This window comes from Juglans regia, chromosome 6, assembly GCF_001411555.2.
Source record: "Juglans regia cultivar Chandler chromosome 6, Walnut 2.0, whole genome shotgun sequence".
In the NCBI taxonomy this organism is placed as follows: domain Eukaryota; kingdom Viridiplantae; phylum Streptophyta; class Magnoliopsida; order Fagales; family Juglandaceae; genus Juglans; species Juglans regia.
The window spans coordinates 3981416-4003777 of NC_049906.1; the positions used below are offsets into that span (position 1 = coordinate 3981416).

The 22362-nt window shown below is 38.4% G+C and overlaps 2 protein-coding genes across 4 annotated transcripts; both read right to left on the reverse strand.

Annotated features, from left to right (window-relative positions):
• Nucleotides 1–632: 632 nt before the first annotated feature.
• LOC109004825 lies at nucleotides 633–12809 on the reverse strand. Of its 3 annotated transcripts, XR_004801710.1 has the most exons (11): nucleotides 7628–12809; nucleotides 4442–4643; nucleotides 4179–4329; nucleotides 3947–4046; nucleotides 3612–3686; nucleotides 3328–3418; nucleotides 2894–3164; nucleotides 2766–2808; nucleotides 2591–2694; nucleotides 814–1293; nucleotides 633–723 (listed from the first exon to the last, which is right to left on the reverse strand). XR_004801710.1 is itself a non-coding variant. In XM_018983528.2 (10 exons), the coding sequence occupies exons 1-10, from the start codon at nucleotides 12690–12692 to the stop codon at nucleotides 877–879; spliced, it is 6516 nt and encodes a 2171-aa protein (XP_018839073.2). In that variant the 5' UTR covers nucleotides 12693–12809; the 3' UTR covers nucleotides 633–876. The 3 variants fall into 3 exon arrangements, 2 of the variants coding, with proteins under 2 accessions (XP_018839073.2, XP_018839070.2); XM_018983528.2 differs by having other exon boundaries at nucleotides 633–1293; nucleotides 4179–4326; XM_018983525.2 differs by having other exon boundaries at nucleotides 633–1293.
• A 4779-nt stretch (nucleotides 12810–17588) lies between these two features.
• Nucleotides 17589–21651, reverse strand: LOC109004828 (probable receptor-like serine/threonine-protein kinase At5g57670). The gene is made up of 10 exons (XM_018983531.2): nucleotides 21296–21651; nucleotides 21077–21174; nucleotides 20571–20820; nucleotides 19762–20478; nucleotides 19409–19657; nucleotides 19142–19305; nucleotides 18975–19054; nucleotides 18669–18816; nucleotides 18412–18561; nucleotides 17589–18256 (listed from the first exon to the last, which is right to left on the reverse strand). Exons 1-10 carry the CDS (start codon nucleotides 21474–21476, stop codon nucleotides 18014–18016), a joined length of 2280 nt encoding a protein of 759 aa, XP_018839076.2. The 5' UTR covers nucleotides 21477–21651; the 3' UTR covers nucleotides 17589–18013.
• Between the last annotated feature and the right edge of the window lie 711 nt (nucleotides 21652–22362).

Consider the following 22362-nt stretch of genomic DNA (forward strand, 5'->3'; position numbering starts at 1 on the left):
TCTCAAATACATGGGGTCCATCGAGTCTCACTCAGTTCTTGTTTTTATTATTATAATTATTATTATTATTGGGGGCTAAAGTCACTCTTACCATGCCCATTACAATGGAGGGCCCCAATCATTTTTTATTTATTTTTTATTCCCCTAGTTTGTGCAACAAAGGTTTGAGGGATTAAGCATATTCTTGGCCACGCATAAGCATATTCTCAGCACGAATCTTATCTCTTTTCTAATGGGAATTTGTTCTTGCCTTGTACCAAATGACTGATTATACTTTCCAAATTGAAAATATAATGGGTTTTTCATTAACCTAAGAATCTTTTTCTGCAAAAAAGATAATATATAATTTGTTTTCTATTTATCTATTTGAGTTAGACTTGCACCCAATCAAAACGTAATTCTGGTTCCTCACTGATTCCAACAAGTAGTAGTGCTTTGAAAATGGAATCTGCTGAAGAGAGATTGAGGTCATTGATAAAGTGTCTGTCTGAATGATTTTAAAGGTGAGATAATTGAAAAGTGATTTTGCTAATATCATCTGCAAATTGAAATTATGGATGAATGGAACATTCGCATTAAAAATTAGCTAACAATGAAAGGGGACACCAGAATTTCTAACGCTCAATTCCATATGATATGATATTAAAATGCTTTATTGCTTCAGTAAGTAGCTTCTGTAAATGTACAAACAGAGCAAATGCCCGAGCAGCATACAAAATTGTTCTGCAATGGCAGAAAACAAGAAACTGTCAGTTCCAAAAAAACAAAAACAAAAAGAAAAAGAAATATTGTTTTATGGTATTTACAACACACTCTATTCCTCCATGGTGTTTGTTGCATGCTTTCACTTAGCAGTCACCTTCTGGAGATACTTCTTCAGTCGTCAAATTTGTTATTCATTATACGAACTGGTTTTATTAGCTGATCAAGATCATCAAATTGTACATCTGACAAATCACTGTCACAAAATGTTTGCTCGCTTGCTGGATCATTACTTTCACCAACTTCTTCATCACTGACGTCGACGCCGATGTAATCAGCAAATTTTCCTTCGAGTAAAATGTCGTCATTGTTTTGTGAGGAGTTTTTTTCAAAAACTGTTGTTCCATGCTCAGAAACATTGATATGCATAGAGCCAAAGTAACGCCCTCGAGCATTCTTCTGTGCGCCCACCCGTTTCCTTTTCTTTCCCTTACTTCGGTTTTTTGGGTGATGAAGTTTGCACTTGGACCCTTGAGGACAGGTTCCTGTTGCTTCAAAAACGGGGCAGACATAGCTGTGCTTCTTCCGACACTGTGAGTGCAGAGATATTCCATTTACTCATTCTGAAGTTAGTGAGGGGTTGTGTGCATGTGGGGAATGAGTTTTTTTTTTTTTTTTGGGGGGGTGTAATTCAAGAATTAAACAGAAATCCAGGATTTAAAAGAATTGTCGAGACAAGACGCAGACAATTATAGAGCCTTCCAGAATAAACACCAAAGTGGAGCTGCTGAGGATTGGAAAAAAATGTTTGACCAAGGCGAAAAATAAAAGTACATGCTTATCCCTAAGAGGTCAATTGCTTGAGTCAAGTTGGACCAGATATAGCATGATCTACCCAATATTAAATGGAAGAGATTCATATCCTAATACTTGGAAGGAATTAAAGATGTGATCCAAGATGGTTGTTAACATAATCTATGGCATGTCTAAATGGATATTCATAATCCCTTCATAAACCATAAGGCATAAGCACTTTATAAGAAGCAAGAAAGACAAGTTCAATATACCTATTGTATAAAGATTCTTACTACAGACAATTTGAGGAAATGTCGTGTAATGGTGTTAGACTGGTGTTGCATGTGTAAGAAAGATGGGAAATACAGATTTCCTGCTTCTACATTGTGAGATGGCCATGACCTTGTGAGATAGTTTTTTGTGGGAATAGGATTATCATGGGTCATGCCTCGTAGGCTGGTGGATTTTCTAGCAAGCTGGGGAGAACTCCAAGGCAATCCACAAGTGACAGCAATATGGAAGATGGCCCCTATATGTATGTGTTGATGCATTTGGCAAGAAAGAAATGATAGGAGCTTCAAAGATCGCAAGAGGACAATGGATGAGCTTAAGGTTTTCTTCTTTAAAACCTTGTTCTTTTGGGCAGGGATCATTGATTTTAATGGACTTAGGTTGCGCTTAGATGCTGAGATGATCTCAGATGATCTGAGTTGATCTGTGAATAGTAATATTTTGTGGATACTATTGAGATATGTTTGAATGTAAATAGATTGAGATATGTGTTTAAATATATGTTTAAATATATGAAGTAGGTTGAGATGGGTTTAACTTTTTTATAGGAAGTTGAAAAAATAGTTGGTCCCATCAATAATTGGTTTGAGATGGGTTGATGTGAGTTTGAATTTCAAACATAGCTTAATGTCCATGATTTTCTATTTTCGCCCTAGTTAGGTACTTATCAGTTCTCATATATACATCTTGTGTACTTTGACTATGCCAAATTTTCCTATGAATAAAATTTCTTGATTACCTATCAAAAAACATATTGTAAAATTGATATCAATAGGAGGAAAAAAAAAAAAACTCAGTATACCTCGTTACCATCAGCGCAATAGCCCCTTAGAAATCCTTCACAAGGAGAGGCCTTTGGATTCACATTCACGTGTCTATAAGGACAACTTCTGTTGTTGCATAAACCTGTGAGGACATCTATCAGAATTCTGAATGCATTTAAATACTTCAACTAGAGCAAATTTAGCAAAAAGCACCTTGTAAAAAGTAAGAACAATCAGGCATTCTTTCTGGAATGACCTGCATCAAGATATACCGTCAACAAAAAAGTATAGAATTATCGAGTTGGACCACATCAAGTTTTTAACTGAATATGTAGTTAGACCTTATGAGTCAATTTGCAGTTGGGATTTGAACATAAACCATTCAGAAACTTTGTGCAGACAGCAATCTTGGAGGAATCGTGGATATAGGGACATTTCCCATCATCTTTATTGCATTTCCCAAATCTCGTAAAGAACTGACAGTACTTTCGTTTTCTAGCTAACCTAAGTCTGGCAGTATGCAAACTCCATCTAACTTTCTCACTTGCCAATTTGCGAGTTCGTTTCTTTGGATCTCTAATAAGCTGGTTACCATTGCCAATCCGGACATACCTGCCAACATTGGAACACATATATCCCACTCACTAATATATTCAAAATGGTGAGACACTAAAATTCACATTTTTTTGCACCAAGTGACTTCAATTATGAGCGCACCCACATTTACTTCCATTAACTGGAGAAATCTATCAAAGGAGGAAAAATAACAACATACTCATCATTGTCAATCACTAATCTCCTTGGAATGTAAGATTTCTTGGCATCTTTTTCTGATGTAGCAGCAGTAGAACCTGTACACTCATCATCTACATCACACATATGCAAAAACTGGTAAGAGTAATTTAGTGACTACTTATGTGTGTGTGTGTGTCAAAAGAGACTAACTAGTGACTACAACATGATAACTTGCCATAGAAAAAACAAAAAACCCGAGCACAGACAAAGTAGAAAACTGAGGCCCAAGTTCATCAATGACCAAAGAAACCAAGAATAGGCCACCTGATATCCTCTGAAGCGTCTGCTTTGTGGGATCCATCTTGTAGCGAACTGAACCAATGCGGAATATCCGTTCTCCTACAAAATCATTGGATATATGAAATCTCAATTTATTACAGTTAAAGGAAGAAACTTTGCTGAACGTCCAATTTGTAACAAAATTGATCATATCCAATAGTACAGATATCTCCGAGATTTTTTTGATCAGTTAGAGAAATATAATTGTAATATATCCATGAGACAAAAATCTCACAGATTTCAAGAAGTGAAAATGCATCCGAACACCAGAATTCATAAATGGCCAATGTGGGTTATCTCTATAATATGAAAAGACTCACGGGAAGAATGGTTTCTATTCTTTGTCCGAGAACTACTGCGTGCAGCACCATTCTGTTCTCTTTTCTTCCTCTCAACCGCAGCAACTGCCAGTGTAGCTTCCTATAGAAAAGATGATGAGTACTTATTAAAAAGCAATAAGAAAGCTCTTTTGTGTGAGAACCAACTATTACTCAACTTAAGATAACTATAAAGGGTGAAATAATTGTCTGCATGGGTTGCAGCTGAACTAACCTCATTAGCTTTCTTTGAGTTCTTCTCAATGGATTTTGACCATTTAAGACTAGACCCACCAACACTTAATACCTTAAATTTACGAAGTGAAAATCCATTGATTGACCTTGTATAAACAGTATCCCTTCTTCTCAAGAGCAGCAATTTCCTACTGAAAGAAGGAATATATTTGCTTAGGCGAACAGAAACAGGCATGATAAGAAATGCAACCAGCTATAAATATTTCTTTCAAACAAAAAAAAAGGTACCACATGCTGATGTACCTGATCATAGATAAGGAACTATTATTGGAAATGGGAATTTGATCGTGCACGAAACTCCTCCAGTATGTTCCTCTTTTCCAGGGAAAGAGGTGAGGCATGACCTTCTGATGATGCAAAGAATCACGTTCATCTTTAGAGGACTGCATGCCACGTAGTGTCCACACCAAAGAGGATTTCATAGGTTTACATGTCTTTGCCACAACTGCAAATAAAAACATAACTTGTGCCTTTCAGTAACTCCTGACCACGTAAAAGCCAACTACTCTTTTTTTTACAAGTAAAAAAAAAGGCCAACTAATCCATGTGAAGGCACCAATGTTTCAAAACTTCTCCATCAGTAGTAAGTTGAAAACTTAGAACACTTGGGACTAGTGCCACAAGTGACATTTAGTGAATTTGCAAAATAACACCACCAACAAACCTACAGCTTTGAATAACAATTGTACCAAATCAAAACCAATTGAGATATGATGTCTATAGTTAAAGATCATAGTTCAACTTATAAAAAAAAAAAGAGTTAAAGATCATAGTTCAATCCTCAAATCTGGCAATGGTGGTGATTTTATATCATAATACAAAAGCCATGTCCAAGATAAAGGTCAACATTTGCATAATGGACATTTAACATTTTTTATCAGTATTATGGTCATTTAACTGAAAAACCAAATGGCACTGTAGAACCAAAATAAGTCTCTATAATAGGTAATTACCAATATAAATAAACATTTTATGTATAATATACCACTTAATAACAAATACAATAACTTCCATCATAAAGTCAGATCGCAGAACATCATACAACTTCTACTGTGAATACATAGTATCAGCCATGCCAGTGCTCGTGCTCGTGCTCGTTGGCTGGCAAACACGGTGGAAGAGTGCTCTCTTTTAGAGGGAAGGAATAATTTTTTCCAGACTTATCGTATTGGGTCTTTGTCGTTGGTTGCCCATCGGCGTTCCAATAACTACAGATGTTATTTAAAAGTCATTGAGTATGGTGACAATGGACAACAAGGTCTACTTGTGTTCCCGGAAGGGCTGGAAGGAAGGGGGTGGAAAAGCCTTTCCATGGAGATGAAGCATGCTCTGTCTCTCGCCTTTCCAAGGCTCCAGTGGTGGATCAAGGTGATGGGAAAGGGAAAGGGAAAGGGAAAGGGTTGGGTAGGCATGCTAGGACGTATGTTACGGCTACAAAGGGTGGTAGAGTAGGAAGTTGGGTGGCGTTGCAGGGTGGTACAGGCCATTCTTTGGCATCACAAAATGGAGAAAAGGACAAAAAGCATTGGGTAGCAGGGGAGTGTTCTGTTGTAGAAAGGGTTGGTCGAAACTCTGTACCTGAAAAAGATAGTGGTGGTTTGTCCGATATCTACACAACGGAAAGTGAGGGGCAGAGAGTCTTGTTTGAGCTGAGGGAGGAGCTTGCGGGCGTGAAGGAGAAGTTGCATTGTCTGAATAAGTCTGTTGAAGATTTTCTAAGCAAGGTGGACTGGGATTTACATCCTAGTCAGGGCCTGAGCCAGGGCCAAGGTAACTCTGGGTTTGGGTCAAGGCAATATACGAGGCACGAAAAAGGCAAAGCAAAGATGGGCTTGTGCTTGGACCGGATAGGCCCAACTCGTCCCAAAATGGGTTTAGCATGAGTTATGCCGAGGAGGGCGATCGATCTATTAGCTAGTTGGAGAGGGATTAGGGGATACCCAGATTACAGATGTGTGGAAGATGACTCCCATATGCCTACTTTGATGTATTTGGAGTGAAACGAATGACCGAAATTTTGAGGATTGAGAGCACTCTTTGGAAGAGTTTCAGTGTTTTTTTGGAAGACTCTATTTATGTGGGCAATTGCTATAGATTTTAATGGTCTCAACTTTCATGATTTCCTTGTAACCGTTGCTAATTCTAACTAGGTGTAATCACATGTATACTTCCTGTGTACTTAGGCTATGCCTATTCTTTTTTTTTTATAAGTAAAACCAGTATTATTAACAAAGGTGGGCAACAACTGCCATTTACAAAAAAGTATGCCCTATTTACGAAGGCGCATTAGAAACTAGAAATCATAAAGTTCCATGCCATTAAAGTCCACAGCAATGGCCTAAGTACAAATAGTCTTAAAAAAGAAAACTTTTAGCTCCTCCATCGATTTATCCTATTCTATATCAATAAAATATCTTATTACTTATAAAAAAAAATACATAGTATCAACCTGCAAATTTATCTCTTTATCTAGGATGATGTATGTCATCAAATGAGTTGCACAACACTTTATTACATAACAAAAACAATGGGAAAAAAGCAGCACTTATTTTTTCAAATATTGCATGTAAGCAACTATGTACAATCACCAAGGGAAGAATATGACAATATCAACAGAGGAACATATGTGATACCCCACATGATAAGGATAAGGGTAAGTGGTATATGGGATCTCACATTGCTTGGAAAGAAAAAGTTCTTGCACTTTATAAGATTCCAATGGGACTCCAATAGTATCATTGACTAGTCCTTTTGAAATATAGGTCATGTGATTTGGGCCTTTCATTGGGGCGTTACAAATGGTATCAGAGCCTATCTCAACCAAAAATATAGGATTTGAGCCGTGCCACCTACAACGAATAGGCCTGACGAGGTTATCGGGAATTTAAGGGGGGTAGTTGTGATAGCCCATATGATAAAGATAAGGGTAAGTGGTGTATGTGATCCCACATTGCTTGGGAATGAAAATTTCTTGCACTTTATAAAGTTCCAATAAAGCTCCAATTGTATCATTAACTAGTCCTTTTAGAGTATAGGTCATGTGATTTGGGCCTTTCATTGGGGCGTTACAACATATGATTGAACAAAGCTACCCACTCACAAAATACATTCCGAAATTTCATACGGTAATTTTACCCAGCACTGAAAACACTAACTCTATGTGAATGGATTCTTTAATGCCAAACACTAACTTTAAACTAAATGCCAGCATTTGTGTGAGTGCATGCAGACTAATTGGTTGGGTCAGACAATAGTTGTTTGTAAAGATAAAAAAGACAACACATGATTAATAAGTTCTTCAAACATATTTCTTTTACACACCTCATTGTATTTGGATACCTTTGTGCTTATAATAAAATTCTTACTAATAAAAAAAAAGTTCTTCAAACATTTTTTTTTTATAAGTAAAAAAAAGTTCTTCAAACATACCCTTATGTAGTCGCCTCTTACTAAATTTTCGGCTAGAAACAACCTTAGGAGCCTGTTGCCTTTCTGAATTTAAAAGGTCATCACACACGGCAACTGATTGCTTGATCTGATTTTCCAAAGAAGCCCTAATAAGCTGATTTTTGCTCCTCTTGTAATAGCCCTCAGAGCCTGCTTGAACTTTACTGCCATTTTGTACAGACAGATCACAAGGGCTTGAGGTTGCAATCAGCTGATTTGATTTGCGTTTTACATATACTATCCTCCTTGTGTTAAAAGACGAAACATTCCCGTCACTTAGCTCAGTTTGGCTTTCCAAGTTGTTTGATGTGCCAGAAAGATTTTCAGAAATTTCAGAAATCTTCAAAGAATCTTCAGCGGTCTTTGTCAAATTGTTAGCTTCTGTAAGTTTCATGGGATCTGATGTAGTTTCACAGCAAACACGATAAGGATGCTCCACCTGTGAGGAAGATGATTTATCCCCAGAAGAAACAGCATTTTGAGTAGGTAATTTGGTGCCATTGGGTAATGGAGGTGTCCCAGGCCTCTCAATAGGAGCATGCATTCCTGTTCTCAGAAGGTTCTGTGGGTCAGTATCATCAAACCTACCATCAGACCCTGTACTCTTCCTCGACTCACCTGTAACCGAAGAGTTCGCCCGATATACAGATGAACTCAAACCATGAGAACCCTGATGTTGTGCAGCAACTAGAGCAGGTTTTCTTACAAGACTGTTGCCTTTACGAATGTAAGAAGTACTTAGAGGCCTCCCATTATCTTCCACCAACTTCCTTCTGGGAGGAAAGGTATTTGAGAAAGGCTTATTTCCTGACAGAGGAGGAACAGAAGGATTACCAGTTCGATGCCAAGTTCGGGGCTTTCCAATATGGGTAGAAGAGGCTGTCTTCTTTGAATTGTTTGAAAAAAATGATGAATGGCCTCGAAAAGTCTTAGGAAGGGAATGAATCAGCTGTGTCTTGCTTCCCATTAATTCTGCACTCGTGAGATTTAGACTGTGAGATGTAAGTTTGGAATCTTGTGATGGTAATGGCACTGTCTTCCCCATTATTGGGTGGTCAATTTCAGTTGCAAGGTTGAGCTTGGTGGACTGTGGAAATGAAGTATGAGCAGGTGTATTGGAACTGACTTCAACAACAGTTTTCTGATTAAAATTTTTGTCATCCCCACATACCTTCTCATTGGAAAGTTGGCCTGGTGATGCTTTGCAATTTAACATGTGTATGCTCAGGACTTCAGCCGAGATTTCTGGAAGACCTATATCTGGAAGTGTTCCAGACACAGCATCCATAACTTCATCATTAGTGTTAGATGAAGAAACTCCAGCACCATCATCAGATAAAGACAGATAGTTTGACCCTGGAGGTAAATCATCCTTCACAAGAAGATAATCAGATTCCATATCTGAATTGGAAAGTCTTTGGTATAAGTCTGGGGACTGAGGTTCAGAAGTAACTTTGCACTGAGGCGTCTCACCATGAATCAGAACTTTATTTTTTGCATCATGTACCTCCATTTTTTCTCCACCACTAGTGTCTATATCCATAACGTCATTTTGATTAATGTTATCGGCTATAAATGGAGCACTATTTTCTTTCTGCTCACTACCAAACCCTGATGGACAAGGGGACCGTGCATTTGGATCCCCAGCATGTGAACAAGATTCAACACCTACATCGAAAAGTTTCAAATAATCATCTGATAAGACATCCCTTGTTGCACCCACAGCCTCAGCAAATCGTACCTCTGAAGTGTTCTCAATCAACACAGTGAAACCAGTACTACAAATATTGTTTATGCTAGACACTGCTACTTCCCCTTCTTGTTGTGTTAGATCATCATTGCTAGTTAGGGACACTTCTGCACAACATGTGGATGTGCCTGTGGGTCCCTCATTGGTCTCAGATACAGTCGGCCTAGACAATGCTGAATCAGAGACAGAAACCCCTCTCTTCTTTTTGTATCTGGGTGAAGTCTCATTCAGATAACCATGAACATCATTTTTTACTGTGAACTTAACTTCAGATAACCCAGGTACTGAACTTTTTGCATGCAGCTCACTGATGCCATCGACACCAGGTAGTACACCAACATCCAAACTTCCAACATCTGAAACTGCAACTTCCACGGGACATGAACCCTTAACAGATAAATTTAAGGTTGTATTCGCTGGGGTTTCAGGGCAAACTGAATCATTGACAGGCTCTACATATATGTCAGTCAAATTTGAGAAATCTAACTGAGTCCTTGTATTTCTCCTCTTCTTAATCTTAAGTGTGTTACCCTCACAAGCTCTGACCAAAACCATGCCATTTAAAGATTCTTCTACTCCAAAACTCTCATGTGACACAGTAGCCCCACCTGGAGATGGATGCTTGGCAGCATTATTGATGGTCCCTCTGTTGAAAACATTATTCTTCTTCTCTTCTAAACTACTATGACCATTGTCAGAATTCCTGGTGGCATCTCTGCTATGGTTGGAGCATTCTGCATAAACAAGACCCTGGCATATATCAATTTCTTCGGAACTCGACAAACCAAGTATCGCACTGCTTCCCACCAGTCCCTCATGAATTTCTTCCACAGTACTATTTACAAATGATGTGGTGAACTGATTTGTACCGGGCTCTGTTTTATTCGCATCCTTGATGCCAATATCACAAACTGTACTATTCTCTTGTGACTTAACCATATCATTTTCAAAACCCAATTTGCCATCTGTACCATGGAGTGAACTACACGAATTAGTTATATCCTCATGAATTTTGATTTCCTCTGAACTTAAAAAGGCAGAATTAATATTTTCATTAGTAAATTCTTTTTCTCGACCTTTCTCAAGCAATAAAGGGAGTCCCTCAAGATAACAGTGCCTGCTGACATTTTCCACACTACCAACGCCAGAAAAATTTATTTCATTTGATGGCTTACGTAAATCATTGTCAGAATTTGAGATGCTTTGCGAGCTCTGAACTGAATTATCCGCATTTATAGGACTCTCGTCAATTTTATTCTCTTCACGACTTGAAGAAACTAATGGAGAAGTTGAATTGTTCAAATTTCGCTTGATGCTAGGTACACATATCCTACTAGAATCAATATTAATTCCACAATCATATGATAATGTGGGCAATGAAGATATATCTGCCACGTCATTTTCAGGCAAAACATTTACCTTATCTGTACAAGGCTGCAAAAACGCATTGGACCTTGAAGTCATGCCATCAGAAGTTCTTATCTGTTCCGAAGGTGTTGCATTCTTATCAGATCCAGAGGCAGCAGCTGGATTGTGAGTGGAGTCATCTGCTTTAACGGGTTCATCAAAATTTTTTGTTTGTTGTGAGCTAGAAATACGAGATTGACGGTTTATAACTTTCTTCACAACTTTCTTTACAACTTTCTTCTTCTTTATAACCTTGGGGGCAGTTGTTTTACCACAGCCAGCAACAGTACCATCTTTATGCGAAACCAGACCCTTAGGAGACCTTTCCACTGCACTCTTCCCTAGTGACACACTGGCTCCACTGGAACAAGGCTGTGAATTACCATCATGAACACTCCCAACAACAGAAGTCATTACTCTCTTTTCAAACTGTTTCGAGTCATTTCTAGAAGTGGAAGCCTTATTAGCAATACCTGTGGAGCTATCCATATTGACAGCGCCCACATTGAGTTTATTCAGTCGGGAATTTGAACGATCTCCATCAGAGACTTTCCTAGTTTTTTCATTTCTAGGGGTCAAATCTGCATCAGAAACAACTGCTGAGCTAGACGGTGCCACAATTGCCTTGGCCACCAATGAGTTAGATTTGAAAGAAACATCGAGCTCTACAGGGCTTCCCTGTCTCTCCTGTTCGTCTTCTTCTTCCATCCCATATCCCGAATTCATATATTGATCTCTACCTCTAAAGGAACCAGAGTTGGTTTTATCAAAATAACCAGAATAATGTGACCGCTCACTCTCTCTACTCCTGTGATTAGGTTTGGCCATCTGAATTCTCAGAAAAGCACTCTTCTTCTGTATTTGTTTCCTCGGGGTGTGAATATGATTATATTCACGACTACCCTCCCTGCTCCCTCTATTATGATCATATCTTGCAACGTCCAAACCGTAATACTCATGCTTCGTTGAACCAATGTGAACCCCTTCACCATCACCAATCTCATTGCTTCCCATCTCATACAACAAATCACTTGCGTCTCTGGAGGCTTGTCTATCATGACCTCCATCACTTCTACCACTCCTATATGCCTCATTATCATGAACCGAGCCAAATCGGTAATCATAAACACCCGAGTTTGGTTCAATATCCCTTGAATTAGAAACAAATCCAAAATCACGAGAAGATGTATCAGAATTAGATAGAACATGACCTCGGCGATGAAAATTGTCATCGCCACGACCCCAAACCAAGTTTTCATGTCTGTGGTTTGGATCAAACCCATCATCGTATTCTACTCTGAACCTGGAACTACCCTCTGAATCATGCCTAAACTGATCGGCCAGCCGATCAAACAAGCGCTGACGCTGATGTGCGTCGTTTCGATCCAAAACGAGAGGCGGGTGGTAAGGCTTCTCAGTGGAGCGGTGGTGGGTATCGGGCAGAACCCTAGACGGGTCAGAGAAATCGGGGCGGGTGCGGTCTAATTCTGGCAACCGGTGACGAGGGCGGTCATCAATTCGGCGAACTTGGGTGAAATCTTGAACTGGGTGGGCATAAGTGGCGGAGGAGAAAGCGAATTGGGGCTGATTAGGGTTGTATTGTTTGTGGTGGTGGTGTTGTGATGGAGGAGGAGGAGGGGGGGGAGGGAGGGATTGCTGGTAAGAACGAGGGAGAGTTGAAATATGAGGTAGAGGCGGCGGTGGCTGTGGCAGAGGCTGAGACTGAGAAAGGTAGCGGTTGTGGTGGTGGGGATGGAAATTGGAGGTTTCGGGGAACTGAGGGTGAGGAGTGGAAGCAGAAGCAGGAGGAGGAGGAGGAAGAGGAGGATGAGGGTGGGGAAGAGGAGCATACCTGGAGGAATGGTGGAGGAAGTGAGGACGAAGATCCATGGAGGCGGACGGTTGTTCGTGGTCTTCTTTACTTCGATGCCGATGATTCCTTGCGTTATGTGCGTACGAACGAGCTCAAGAGTTTTGACTACTCGCCGGTTCCTTGAGTTTAAAAGATTTTGCGTGTCCAGTCAAAGCACTTCGATTCGACGTGCCCACCTTTATCTTAAGTCTTATCCAATGGCTACCAGCAGGCCACGTTATCGAGCAGTCTCGGACCGTTTCCAACCGTATAAAACTAAAAAATAATAATAATTACAGTCGTAAATATATAAATATTGTATAATTATTTTTAAAAAAATAAATAAATATAAAATTTATATAAAAAAATTAATTTTTTAATAATAAATTTTATTTTTTTAAAATAATTACACGATATTTATACATTTTATAATTATACGTAGAATTACTCATAAAAATAAATGACACTTATTATCTTCACACTATATATTAATATAAAATTTATTATTTTTGTTTTTATTTAAACACGTATATTTATAATTAATATGTGTGTTTAAATAAAGGAAAAAAATTAATTAATCATATATCGGTGTATGGTGTAGGGGATAATAAATATAATTTTTCAAAAATAAAAAAGGATGCTACTCATAAGTCATTTCACCTATAGCACACCTGCCACCTGATTTCGGAGAGCCACGTCACAGTTCGGCTAGGCCAAACACCCCCCTCTTGTTGCTTCTCTCTCTCATATGCTTCTCATCTCTTTCATTATCAAAATGGCTTTTTGAAAAATAAAATAAAAAAATCTGCTAATCTAAAACCCCTCTCTCTCTCAGATCTTTTATAGTTCTAGTTGCATATAATGAATTTTCGATTGTAATTATTCGATTTATCAACTTCACAGACGTACACCATAGCAGAGCTGGTTGCTTGAGACTTTGTCATCCTTATTTTTTCTATAAAGGAATTACTAAAGGGAAGCAAGTCCTCAAATAGATAGTGGGTGGTCTATTCATCATTGGATGGAACCTCATGGTGACTACAGTTATCTACATTGTGATAAATTTGGTGATCCCTCTGCGCATGCTGGAGGCAAACTGCTCATAGGGGACGATGTTGTTCATGGTCAGGAAGCATACACATTGTAGGGGTGATGGAGAGAAGTATGATCCTTTCAGGCATGACATTTTCTTAAATGATTCTTTGCACCTTAAGCCCTCAAATATCGGTGCTACCCAGGTGGTCTAGAGAAGAGACGAGCATAGTACTTATATTCCCCGACACCCAAATTGCGCATACTTATTTGCACTTTGAAAATCCTTCTTAATATCCCTTAGTGAAAATCAAACCCAAGCGTATTGGAAATGTGAAGGGAGTATGGTTTGGAAATGGGAGTAGGAGATACTAGAGGAGAAAATGTGAAGGAGGAGGAGGAGACACAAAGGAGAAGAGGAAAGTGTTCAACTGAGACAGGAGGAAAAGAGCTGACATTTGTAGTTTTGAGGGCAAAAATGACAATTCATAATTGTTGACATGTAGTGTGTGCAGTGAGCTCTTAAGTCAGCTTCTGAGTGGCATTTTTTATAATAAAAAAAAATCCTCCAAAATTTCAATGAAAAATGCTACTCATAAGCCAGTTTAAGAGCTCACACACCACATCCTACATGTCAGCAATTATGAATTGTCATTTTTGCCCTCAAAATTACAAACGTCAACTCTTTTCCACCTGTCTCAGCATGCCGAACACTTTCTTCTCCTCCTCTAGTGTCTCCTTCTCCTTCGCATTCTCCTCCAGTATCTCATTCTCTCATCTCCAAACCATATGCCTTTCACATTTTCAATAGGCTTGGGTTTGATTTTCACAATGGGTATTAAGAGGGATTTTAAAAGTACAAATAAATATGCACAATTTGGGTGTCAAAGAATATAATACAGTGCTAGTTTGTCCTCTAGACCACCTGTGTAGCACCACTTAGGGGATTAAGGTGCAAAGAAATATATGAGAAAATGTTATGCTTGGAAGGATCATACTTATATCCATCACACCCATAATGTGTATGCTTCCTCACCATGAACAGCATCGTCCACTGTGAGCAGTTCTGCCTTCGGCATGTACAAAAGAATCACCAAATTTATCACAATGAACATAACTGTAGTCACCATTATGATATCACATATAATAAGGATAATGGTAGGTGGTGTATGAGATCTCACATTGCTTGGGAATGAGAAGTTATTACTTTTTATAAGGTTCCAATGGGACTCTAATTATATCATTGACTAATCCTTTTAGAGTATAGGTCATGTGGTTTGGACCTTCCATTGGGACGTTACAAACAGCAACGCCAAAGATTCAAAGCCACTAACATCAATTGTATACTTAGCAACTTTTAGCAATTAATATAAAATACAATTTTCAAATCAATTGTACGTATTCAAATTAATTTTCAAATCAATTAATATATTTAGCAAACAACCCAACCAATTTTCAAATTAGTTGTAACTTTGTAAGTTTATAACTTAGGGTTTCCCTAAATTAATTTGGGGTTTCAGATCGAAACCCCAAATTAATTTAAGGGTTTCAAACATAATCAAGAGCTTCGGATTGAGACCCTAAATTAGTTTAGGGTTTCAATCCAAAGTCATAAAATCACACAAAAAATAACACAAACATCAAAACACATGCACAAATCGAATCTCCACAACACACAATTCACAATGACACAATCTCATCCTCCAACTCCTCCATTTAATCTCATCATTCCTCCAATCTTCATAACTCAACAAAAAATAAAAAATAAACACCACAGATTCAATTAACTTACATTCGATGACAGAGATGCAAACGAACGACGACGGAGTAAACGACATAGTGCGTACAACAGACGAACGGGGACAGAGCAAACAGAGATGAGAGAGAGAGAGAGAGAGAGAGAGAGAGAGAGAGAGTTTTCATAGGACAAAGAGAGTCTAGAGAAGGGGCTAGGGGAGGGGGAGTTTGGTATGGGTGGGCTGTTTTAAAAAACTCTCTAGCCATAAAATGACGTCGTTTTATGATTGGGGTTTTTATACATATATATAAATATATATTATAGCAGCGGGGCCGAGGGGGGGGGGGGGTTCGGCCCAGTCCGTCCCTCGCCTCTACTGGGGGGCCAGATGCAAGCGGGGCCACCTGCCCATGCATCTGGTGGCACAAATCCCCACCCCTCCCATGAGGGAGCGGGGCAGCAAGGTGTGGAGCCTTACTGCCCACCCTTACTACCAATCCAGCATTTCATGCCTAAATGAAACATATCGAAATCGCTTCATCCTTCCCAAACAACTGCTCATGAAGTACCTATCTATAAAAGACCGGCTTGCAGATGTCCTTACGAAACCTTTACATTCTCCTTGTTTTGTCCTGCTATGGTCCAACCTTACCGTCACAGTCTCACTGCTTTACCATTGAGTTTGCGGGGATGTGTTGAGACATCCTCACAAGAGACCAGTACAAACTCTACAACTGTTCCAAATATCCCTCAGCCAAGCATCTCTCAAGATAAACGTCAATTGCATCAACAAACTTAGTTTGAATTTTAAAAATACTAAGCTTGAATTTTGAAATACTTTTAAATGTTTTTATGTTATCTTATCATCTTTTGAATGTATTTACAACAACTATAAATATTTCTATAAATAACAAGTACCAATCTCACCTAGATTTGTGACCTTTATACTTTTACAGAGAACAGTAGATTGAGAAAGAGAGGAGATTGAGGGCATGTTTGCGGATTGTGAATGTGGGTGTCAGTGGCCATGGTTGGTGCATGCATGAGACCTCTTGACTTGAAACTGTGACAGTAGACCAGGACATCACTACAAAGCAGTAGTTCTAATTTCTATAGCAGCCGCTTTCGCGGGGAAGACACTCTTCAGACTTTTAGCATCTAACACTATGTTTGGGAGGCATTATTCCTTTGCTTGGTTGCAATTATATTTTTCCTGAAAGATGGATTCTTCTGAAAACATTAAGGTATTTAGAAGATGGTGATGGAAAGTGGAGAGACTCCGTATGGTTGCAATTATACTCCAAAATTTCATAAGGACGTTCATAATCAGGGAGACATATTACATGAGCAAAACCCCACATTAAAGGAATAAACACAAAGGGTTAGAACCACGTGAGGTTCAAACATGCTTGGGCCCAAAAATGTGGGAATGCAAAAGAAGATGTTGATTTAAGTGGAGAGGAATCTAGGACAAAAGTGGCTTTGGAGGAAAAAAGCAGACACAACATGGTTCGATAATAATTGCAGCAAGTTGAGGGATGACCATGACTTTTGAAGATAGATTTTTTGAGACAAGATAATAATAAGTTTACTATCCTTCTATAACTATTTTACTACTCTATAGTGTATTTGAAAGAGTCCGGTTCAAATTACTTCTCTTCATTTCATTCCTTTTGTTGCTTTTCAACTCAATCCCTAAATTCTTATTTTGTCTTTTCTATCTCTTTATTTTGGATATAGGAAAATCTATCCCACTATTTTGTGAAGGAATAACGGAATAAGATATCACTATGTCTCTCATAGTTCCAATATATATATATATTGAAGGTCCATTAAATATATATTTGGATTCAAAAAGTTTTTAAAGATGTTTTTATTGGGATTTGAAAAATAAAAAGTCTGTTTTGGTCCTTGGAAGAATACTTTTGTGAGAGGTTTTGAGTTTTATGAAAATTGTTTTCATTTTTATTTCTTTTCAACATCGAGATGTATTAACGATTGAGATAGTTTTAGCCGTTTGGAAAGTAAGAAAATTTTGAGAAAATTTTAAACACCCTTTGATCCTGAGCATAACTTTAGTCTAGTCCCAGGAACAGCCCTTTTGTGAGCAAAATAATCACATCATAGTTAGCATGCATCAATGGTCAGATAACAAATGTAAATATGCATTCAAATCATTAATAAATTCAAGCATGAGAACAGCCGAATTTCTCTTATTAGAAATGACTTGTGCTCACTTTAGGAAAGAGTTTTCTAGAATTACAACATGTCCATCCTACAAAATTAACATATTCCACTCTCGATCTGCTTGAGATCTAGGAATAAAACTGACACTCTTTTTGAGTTTTTTTCCTCTCTTTTTCTTAGAGAGTAGACAAACTCCCAACAAATGGGGACAAATTTCTCAACTATCAAGGGAAGGAGGAGGGCACACCCACAAACAACCTCTCATCCAAAACCCTGCAAGATGAAAGAAATCCAGGGGGCCAAAGGCCAATGCAAAGGAGGGGAAAAAGCAAAAGGATATACAAAAGAATCACAGAAACTGAGATAAACATTTTTTTTACTAGCAAATTGCCAGTATTGTGGTTAGTCAAAGCTTGATGAGCGGCTCCACCTGCCTTGTAAGTAGTCCTCCAATGACACACTTTGCTCAATGCTGCTTAAGGAGAGTGAGTCATCCTCCACATCGAGGAGTGCAAGGTTCAGATGTGACTGCAGGTTAGAACGTGGACAAGCTTCACCATCAAGCATGTCTGAATCCTCTGCAGCATTAACTTGTAGCCTTGCCCACTTGGTAACCTCATTATCACCATGAAGGAGCTTCGAAACCTGTGGCCAAGAAGAATACAGGATCTAAACTTGTTAACGATATGTTTGTCCCATGAGGAAATCAAATATTTATTGACAGGGTAAACCAAATTTTATGTACTAACTTGAAAGTTCAATTGCTAGAGAACTATGAAGAAGAATTAGAGATGACTTACAAGGCTCATTTGTGGCCGCGCTCTTGGAGCACGCCTGATACAAAGTCTTGCTGCTATAACCATCCTCTCCATCTGGTCCGGATTGTACTTAGTCCCCAAACTCGGATCTAATAATTGTGACACTTTTCCACCATTTAGAATTGGCCTAGCCTGGACAGGGAATGTGGATATATATAAGTGAATCCATCTTTAAGAGGTACTATCAAGAGGTGAGTTCAGTGCTGTTAATAGATCCATGAGTAAAGAAGAGGACATACCCACATGACTAGGCTTTCTTGGCCTTTCGGATAGTCATTGCTTATAGGCTTTCTTCCCGAAAGAAGCTCAAGGAGTACAACACCAAATGAATAGACATCAATCTTTTCATTCACTTTTCCATACATAAAGTATTCAGGAGCCAAGTAACTGCAGAAAGAAGTATTGTTATAAAATAGTTAGTGATAATTTTCATTGTTATCTAGGGGGAAAAAACTCAAAATTGGGACTGTTATTTCTTTAGGGGGAATGCTAGGTATTCCAGATAGGACATGGCCTCTAAAACTATTTGAGTAGAAATTACAAACCCAAAGGTGCCAGCAACATCCGTGCAGGTTATGTGTGATGAAGAGGTTGATGCCCATTTTGCAAGTCCAAAATCACAGAGCTGAAGAAACGAAGTAGAATAATAATGAGCATTCCCAAACTCAAAAGAAACAAAGTAAAAGATTTCGATAAATACTATATACACCACCTGTGGCTCAAAGTCATCAGATAACAGTATATTTGAAGATTTAACATCCCTGTGGATCACAGGTCGAGCACAGCCACCATGCAGATATTCTAAGGCCTCAGCTACACCCACAGCCACTTTATACCTCTCACTCCAACCAAATGCTAGCGGATCTTTCCTATTCCCTGATTTAGAAGGAATCAGAAACGTTCAAAAGTAAATTAGAAACCATTCAGTGATTAAAATAGCCTCATACTTCATATAGTTTAGAATAACTGCAATAGGTACCGTGAAGGTTCTCTTCAAGGCTTCCTCTTGATAAGAAATCATAAACCAAGAGAAGATTGCGATCCTCAAAGCAGAACCCCAGAAGAGAAATAATGTTCTTATGGTTTAAGGTAGTAATAATCTCTATTTCCAAGACAAACTCTTTTAAAACATCTTCAGATGGCTTTAAGATCTTCACAGCGAGTTCCTTTCCATCAGGAAGGCAGCCCCTATAAACCTGACTGCTGCCTCCTTTCCCAACCAAATTATCTGGAATTACAGAGGGAAATCAAACCTTGTTTAAGTAAACCATATTAACAGAAAATGGACCTCAAGTAAACTATTTCAAGTACGAATTGTAATCCATGACAAACCTGTCAAGAAATTCGATGTTGCTGAGATAAGTTCCTCGTAATTAAACAGTCTGCAAGTGGATGAGTATTTCTCATGAAACCCCTCCAGCTCCTTTGGTAGCCTCTTGGAATTGTATTCAGGAGAAGGAGGAGCAGTCAATATCTCAGTACCCACCGGAACAATTGCGCCACTTTCACTGTCTAAACTCGATGATTGATCTTCACTTTGATGACAAGTAACTTTTTTATGATCCGAATTGCTGCTAAATGAATAATGCCTGCTTGGCAACCGCAATGCCCACTGAACCACCGAAATCTGCCGCACCATAGACCTGTCAGAAGCTTTTCGATCCGACAGAGTAGCTCGATGGAGTAGTGGCCAACCGGGTTTTAGTTCAGGCAATTCTTTGATCAACATGGAAATTGAACTACACGCAACCTCTTCTTTCTGAACTGGCACTAAAGCCAAAGACTCACCTTCACCACCTAAACCGGAGGGCTCTTCTGCAGATTGCCTACAAGAGTTATCTGGAAATTCAGAGTTAGGTGCACAAATTGAGCACTTCTGCTTTACAGGACTGTTTGTACAAGCCAGAACAACTTTAGCAAAGCTTTGCTCTAAATCTTGCTCCTTTAAGCTCATGTTGGCATTGCCCTCGTTCACTACTTTCGAGTTCTTACTCCATGTCCCTTGCATCATCATGCTCATTAAACTATTGGGGCCATATTCTTCATTTCCTGCATTAAGTACATAACTAAGAGAAGTGTACTATAAACATGACAAAATTCATTTGAAAGGACAACAACAAAGTACCAAAGATATACAAAACCTTTTGAGTGACCGACAGTTTTTGGAGAGCCTTCTCTCTTGAACACAACTTTCCCATTATTAACAGCAAGAACCCAACAATCCTTGGACAGTTTTCTAGCACAGTACTTAGCCACCGAGGTTGATGACCGGATTTTATGGTGGTTCCGAGCAGTTCCGACAATAATCTCAGTAGCAGAATAGGATTTTGCTTCCCGAACTAAAATTTTTCGTTTCGATGTACCTCTGCAAATCTTAAGCTTGAGATCCACCTGCAGCATTACCACCAACCCTCTCCACTCATTAAAAGTATACGCTTTCAGGGAGATAACTACAATTTATGTCTGTGTCCAGCATGGGGACCGAAAAGAAAATATACGAGAAACTCTGATTTTCATTTTCTGTTATGCTCGGTTTTCTCACTAAACAAGAAACAGAGCAGGTAAAGTAGAAAACTTCAATGGATGAAACACGAAACCTAGAAAAAATCACCAAGTTTCAAGCTTAAAAATTTGCAAGAAACCCTACCTGTTTCAGATTGCAGAAACCTTCATAGACAGCAAGAACAGAGTCAAAGGCTTTGACAAGCGAAAGCAGAGACGACTTCCCATCTCGATCCACAATTTCTACACATATTATCAAATTGAACCAAAACCAGTTATTCCCACATTCCAACTCATAAAAAACTATAAATTCAACGAAACGAAAAACAAACTATGAAACAGGACGTTTTTCATTTTCCTTTACCATCCTTCCCAAGGACGTGTAGAGCAACAACAAGGTCACCAGGCTGAGCCACCTTGACAAGAGCCCATGTCAGCAGCTCTCTGCTGGGCGAGTCCAGTTTCACCCCCACGACTACCGTCCGGCCACCGGAGTCGCCCGAAGCCTGGGCTTCCGCTGCTAAGCCTGTTTGCAGCATTTTCATCAGGTGTTTCTTCCTCAAACACCGTAATTTTCCGGACCCAATTCCGACCACCTCTTCGTTTTGCTGCCGGTGATCACAGTCATAAATATATGTACACTTTGATGGGTTTGGTTTTTGACATTCAAGTTGGTTTGCTTTTCAAGCTCGCGCACCAGACTACGAAAGAGAGAGGTGGGGGAGAGGGAATCTTTAGTTTACACTCCGTTCTATTTTAGCTCCGAAAGATCGCTTTCGGATTAATATATCGTCACCGTTGCTTTTAATTAGTCAGTTTATACCTTTCGGCCAATTGATCCGTGTTCATCACCTTTTTTTTTTCAAGCAATAATTATTTATAAAATTTAATTTCTCATAATAAAAAACGAATATAAAATTTAATATTCATTTTTCTTATAATCTATCTACATAATACAGAATATTAGAGAACTGAGATTTGTATATCTTAAAATTTTAGATAATTATTTGATGAGATTTGATGTCATTATCCTTATAAATATTAGGCATGGATAAGGATAATTTCAATTTCTTTTAAATATTTAATATTCATTTAATTCAAAATATTAATCATTTTTATCAATGTATTTATAGGAAGAATTAGATTTACAACTGAAACAATTAAATATCCAATATTTTTTAAAAATAAATAATTTCTATTTTATGGGAAATTAAAAATATTTTATTCTAAAAATAAATAAAATGTTGGACCAAATCAATACAATAAATAGCCATGATAATGGTGGGTAAAATTCATTAACTTAACTTAAAAACCATGAATAAATTATAAAGAATTCTCCTTGACAAAAAATAAAATAAAATAAATTCCTCTAAAAATTCTGAAAGATCTCAACCATTGAGATAGCTTTTAAGCAAGATAGTTCCAAATGTA

Excerpts from the sequence above, each read along its gene's own strand:
- LOC109004825 (XM_018983525.2), bottom strand. The coding sequence starts at position 12,692 with ATGGATCTTCGTCCTCACTTCCTCCACCATTCCTCCAGGTATGCTCCT. Across the intron at positions 4,330-4,441 it reads AGTTCCTTATCTATGATCAG|TAGGAAATTGCTGCTCTTGA; the intron begins GTACATCAGCAT and ends TCCTTCTTTCAG. Across the intron at positions 3,687-3,946 it reads GAATAGAAACCATTCTTCCC|GAGAACGGATATTCCGCATT; the intron begins GTGAGTCTTTTC and ends ATGATTTTGTAG.
- LOC109004828 (XM_018983531.2), bottom strand. The coding sequence starts at position 21,476 with ATGAAAATGCTGCAAACAGGCTTAGCAGCGGAAGCCCAGGCTTCGGGC. Across the intron at positions 20,479-20,570 it reads AACTGTCGGTCACTCAAAAG|GAAATGAAGAATATGGCCCC; the intron begins GTTTTGTATATC and ends TACTTAATGCAG. Across the intron at positions 19,658-19,761 it reads AACATCGAATTTCTTGACAG|ATAATTTGGTTGGGAAAGGA; the intron begins GTTTGTCATGGA and ends CTGTAATTCCAG.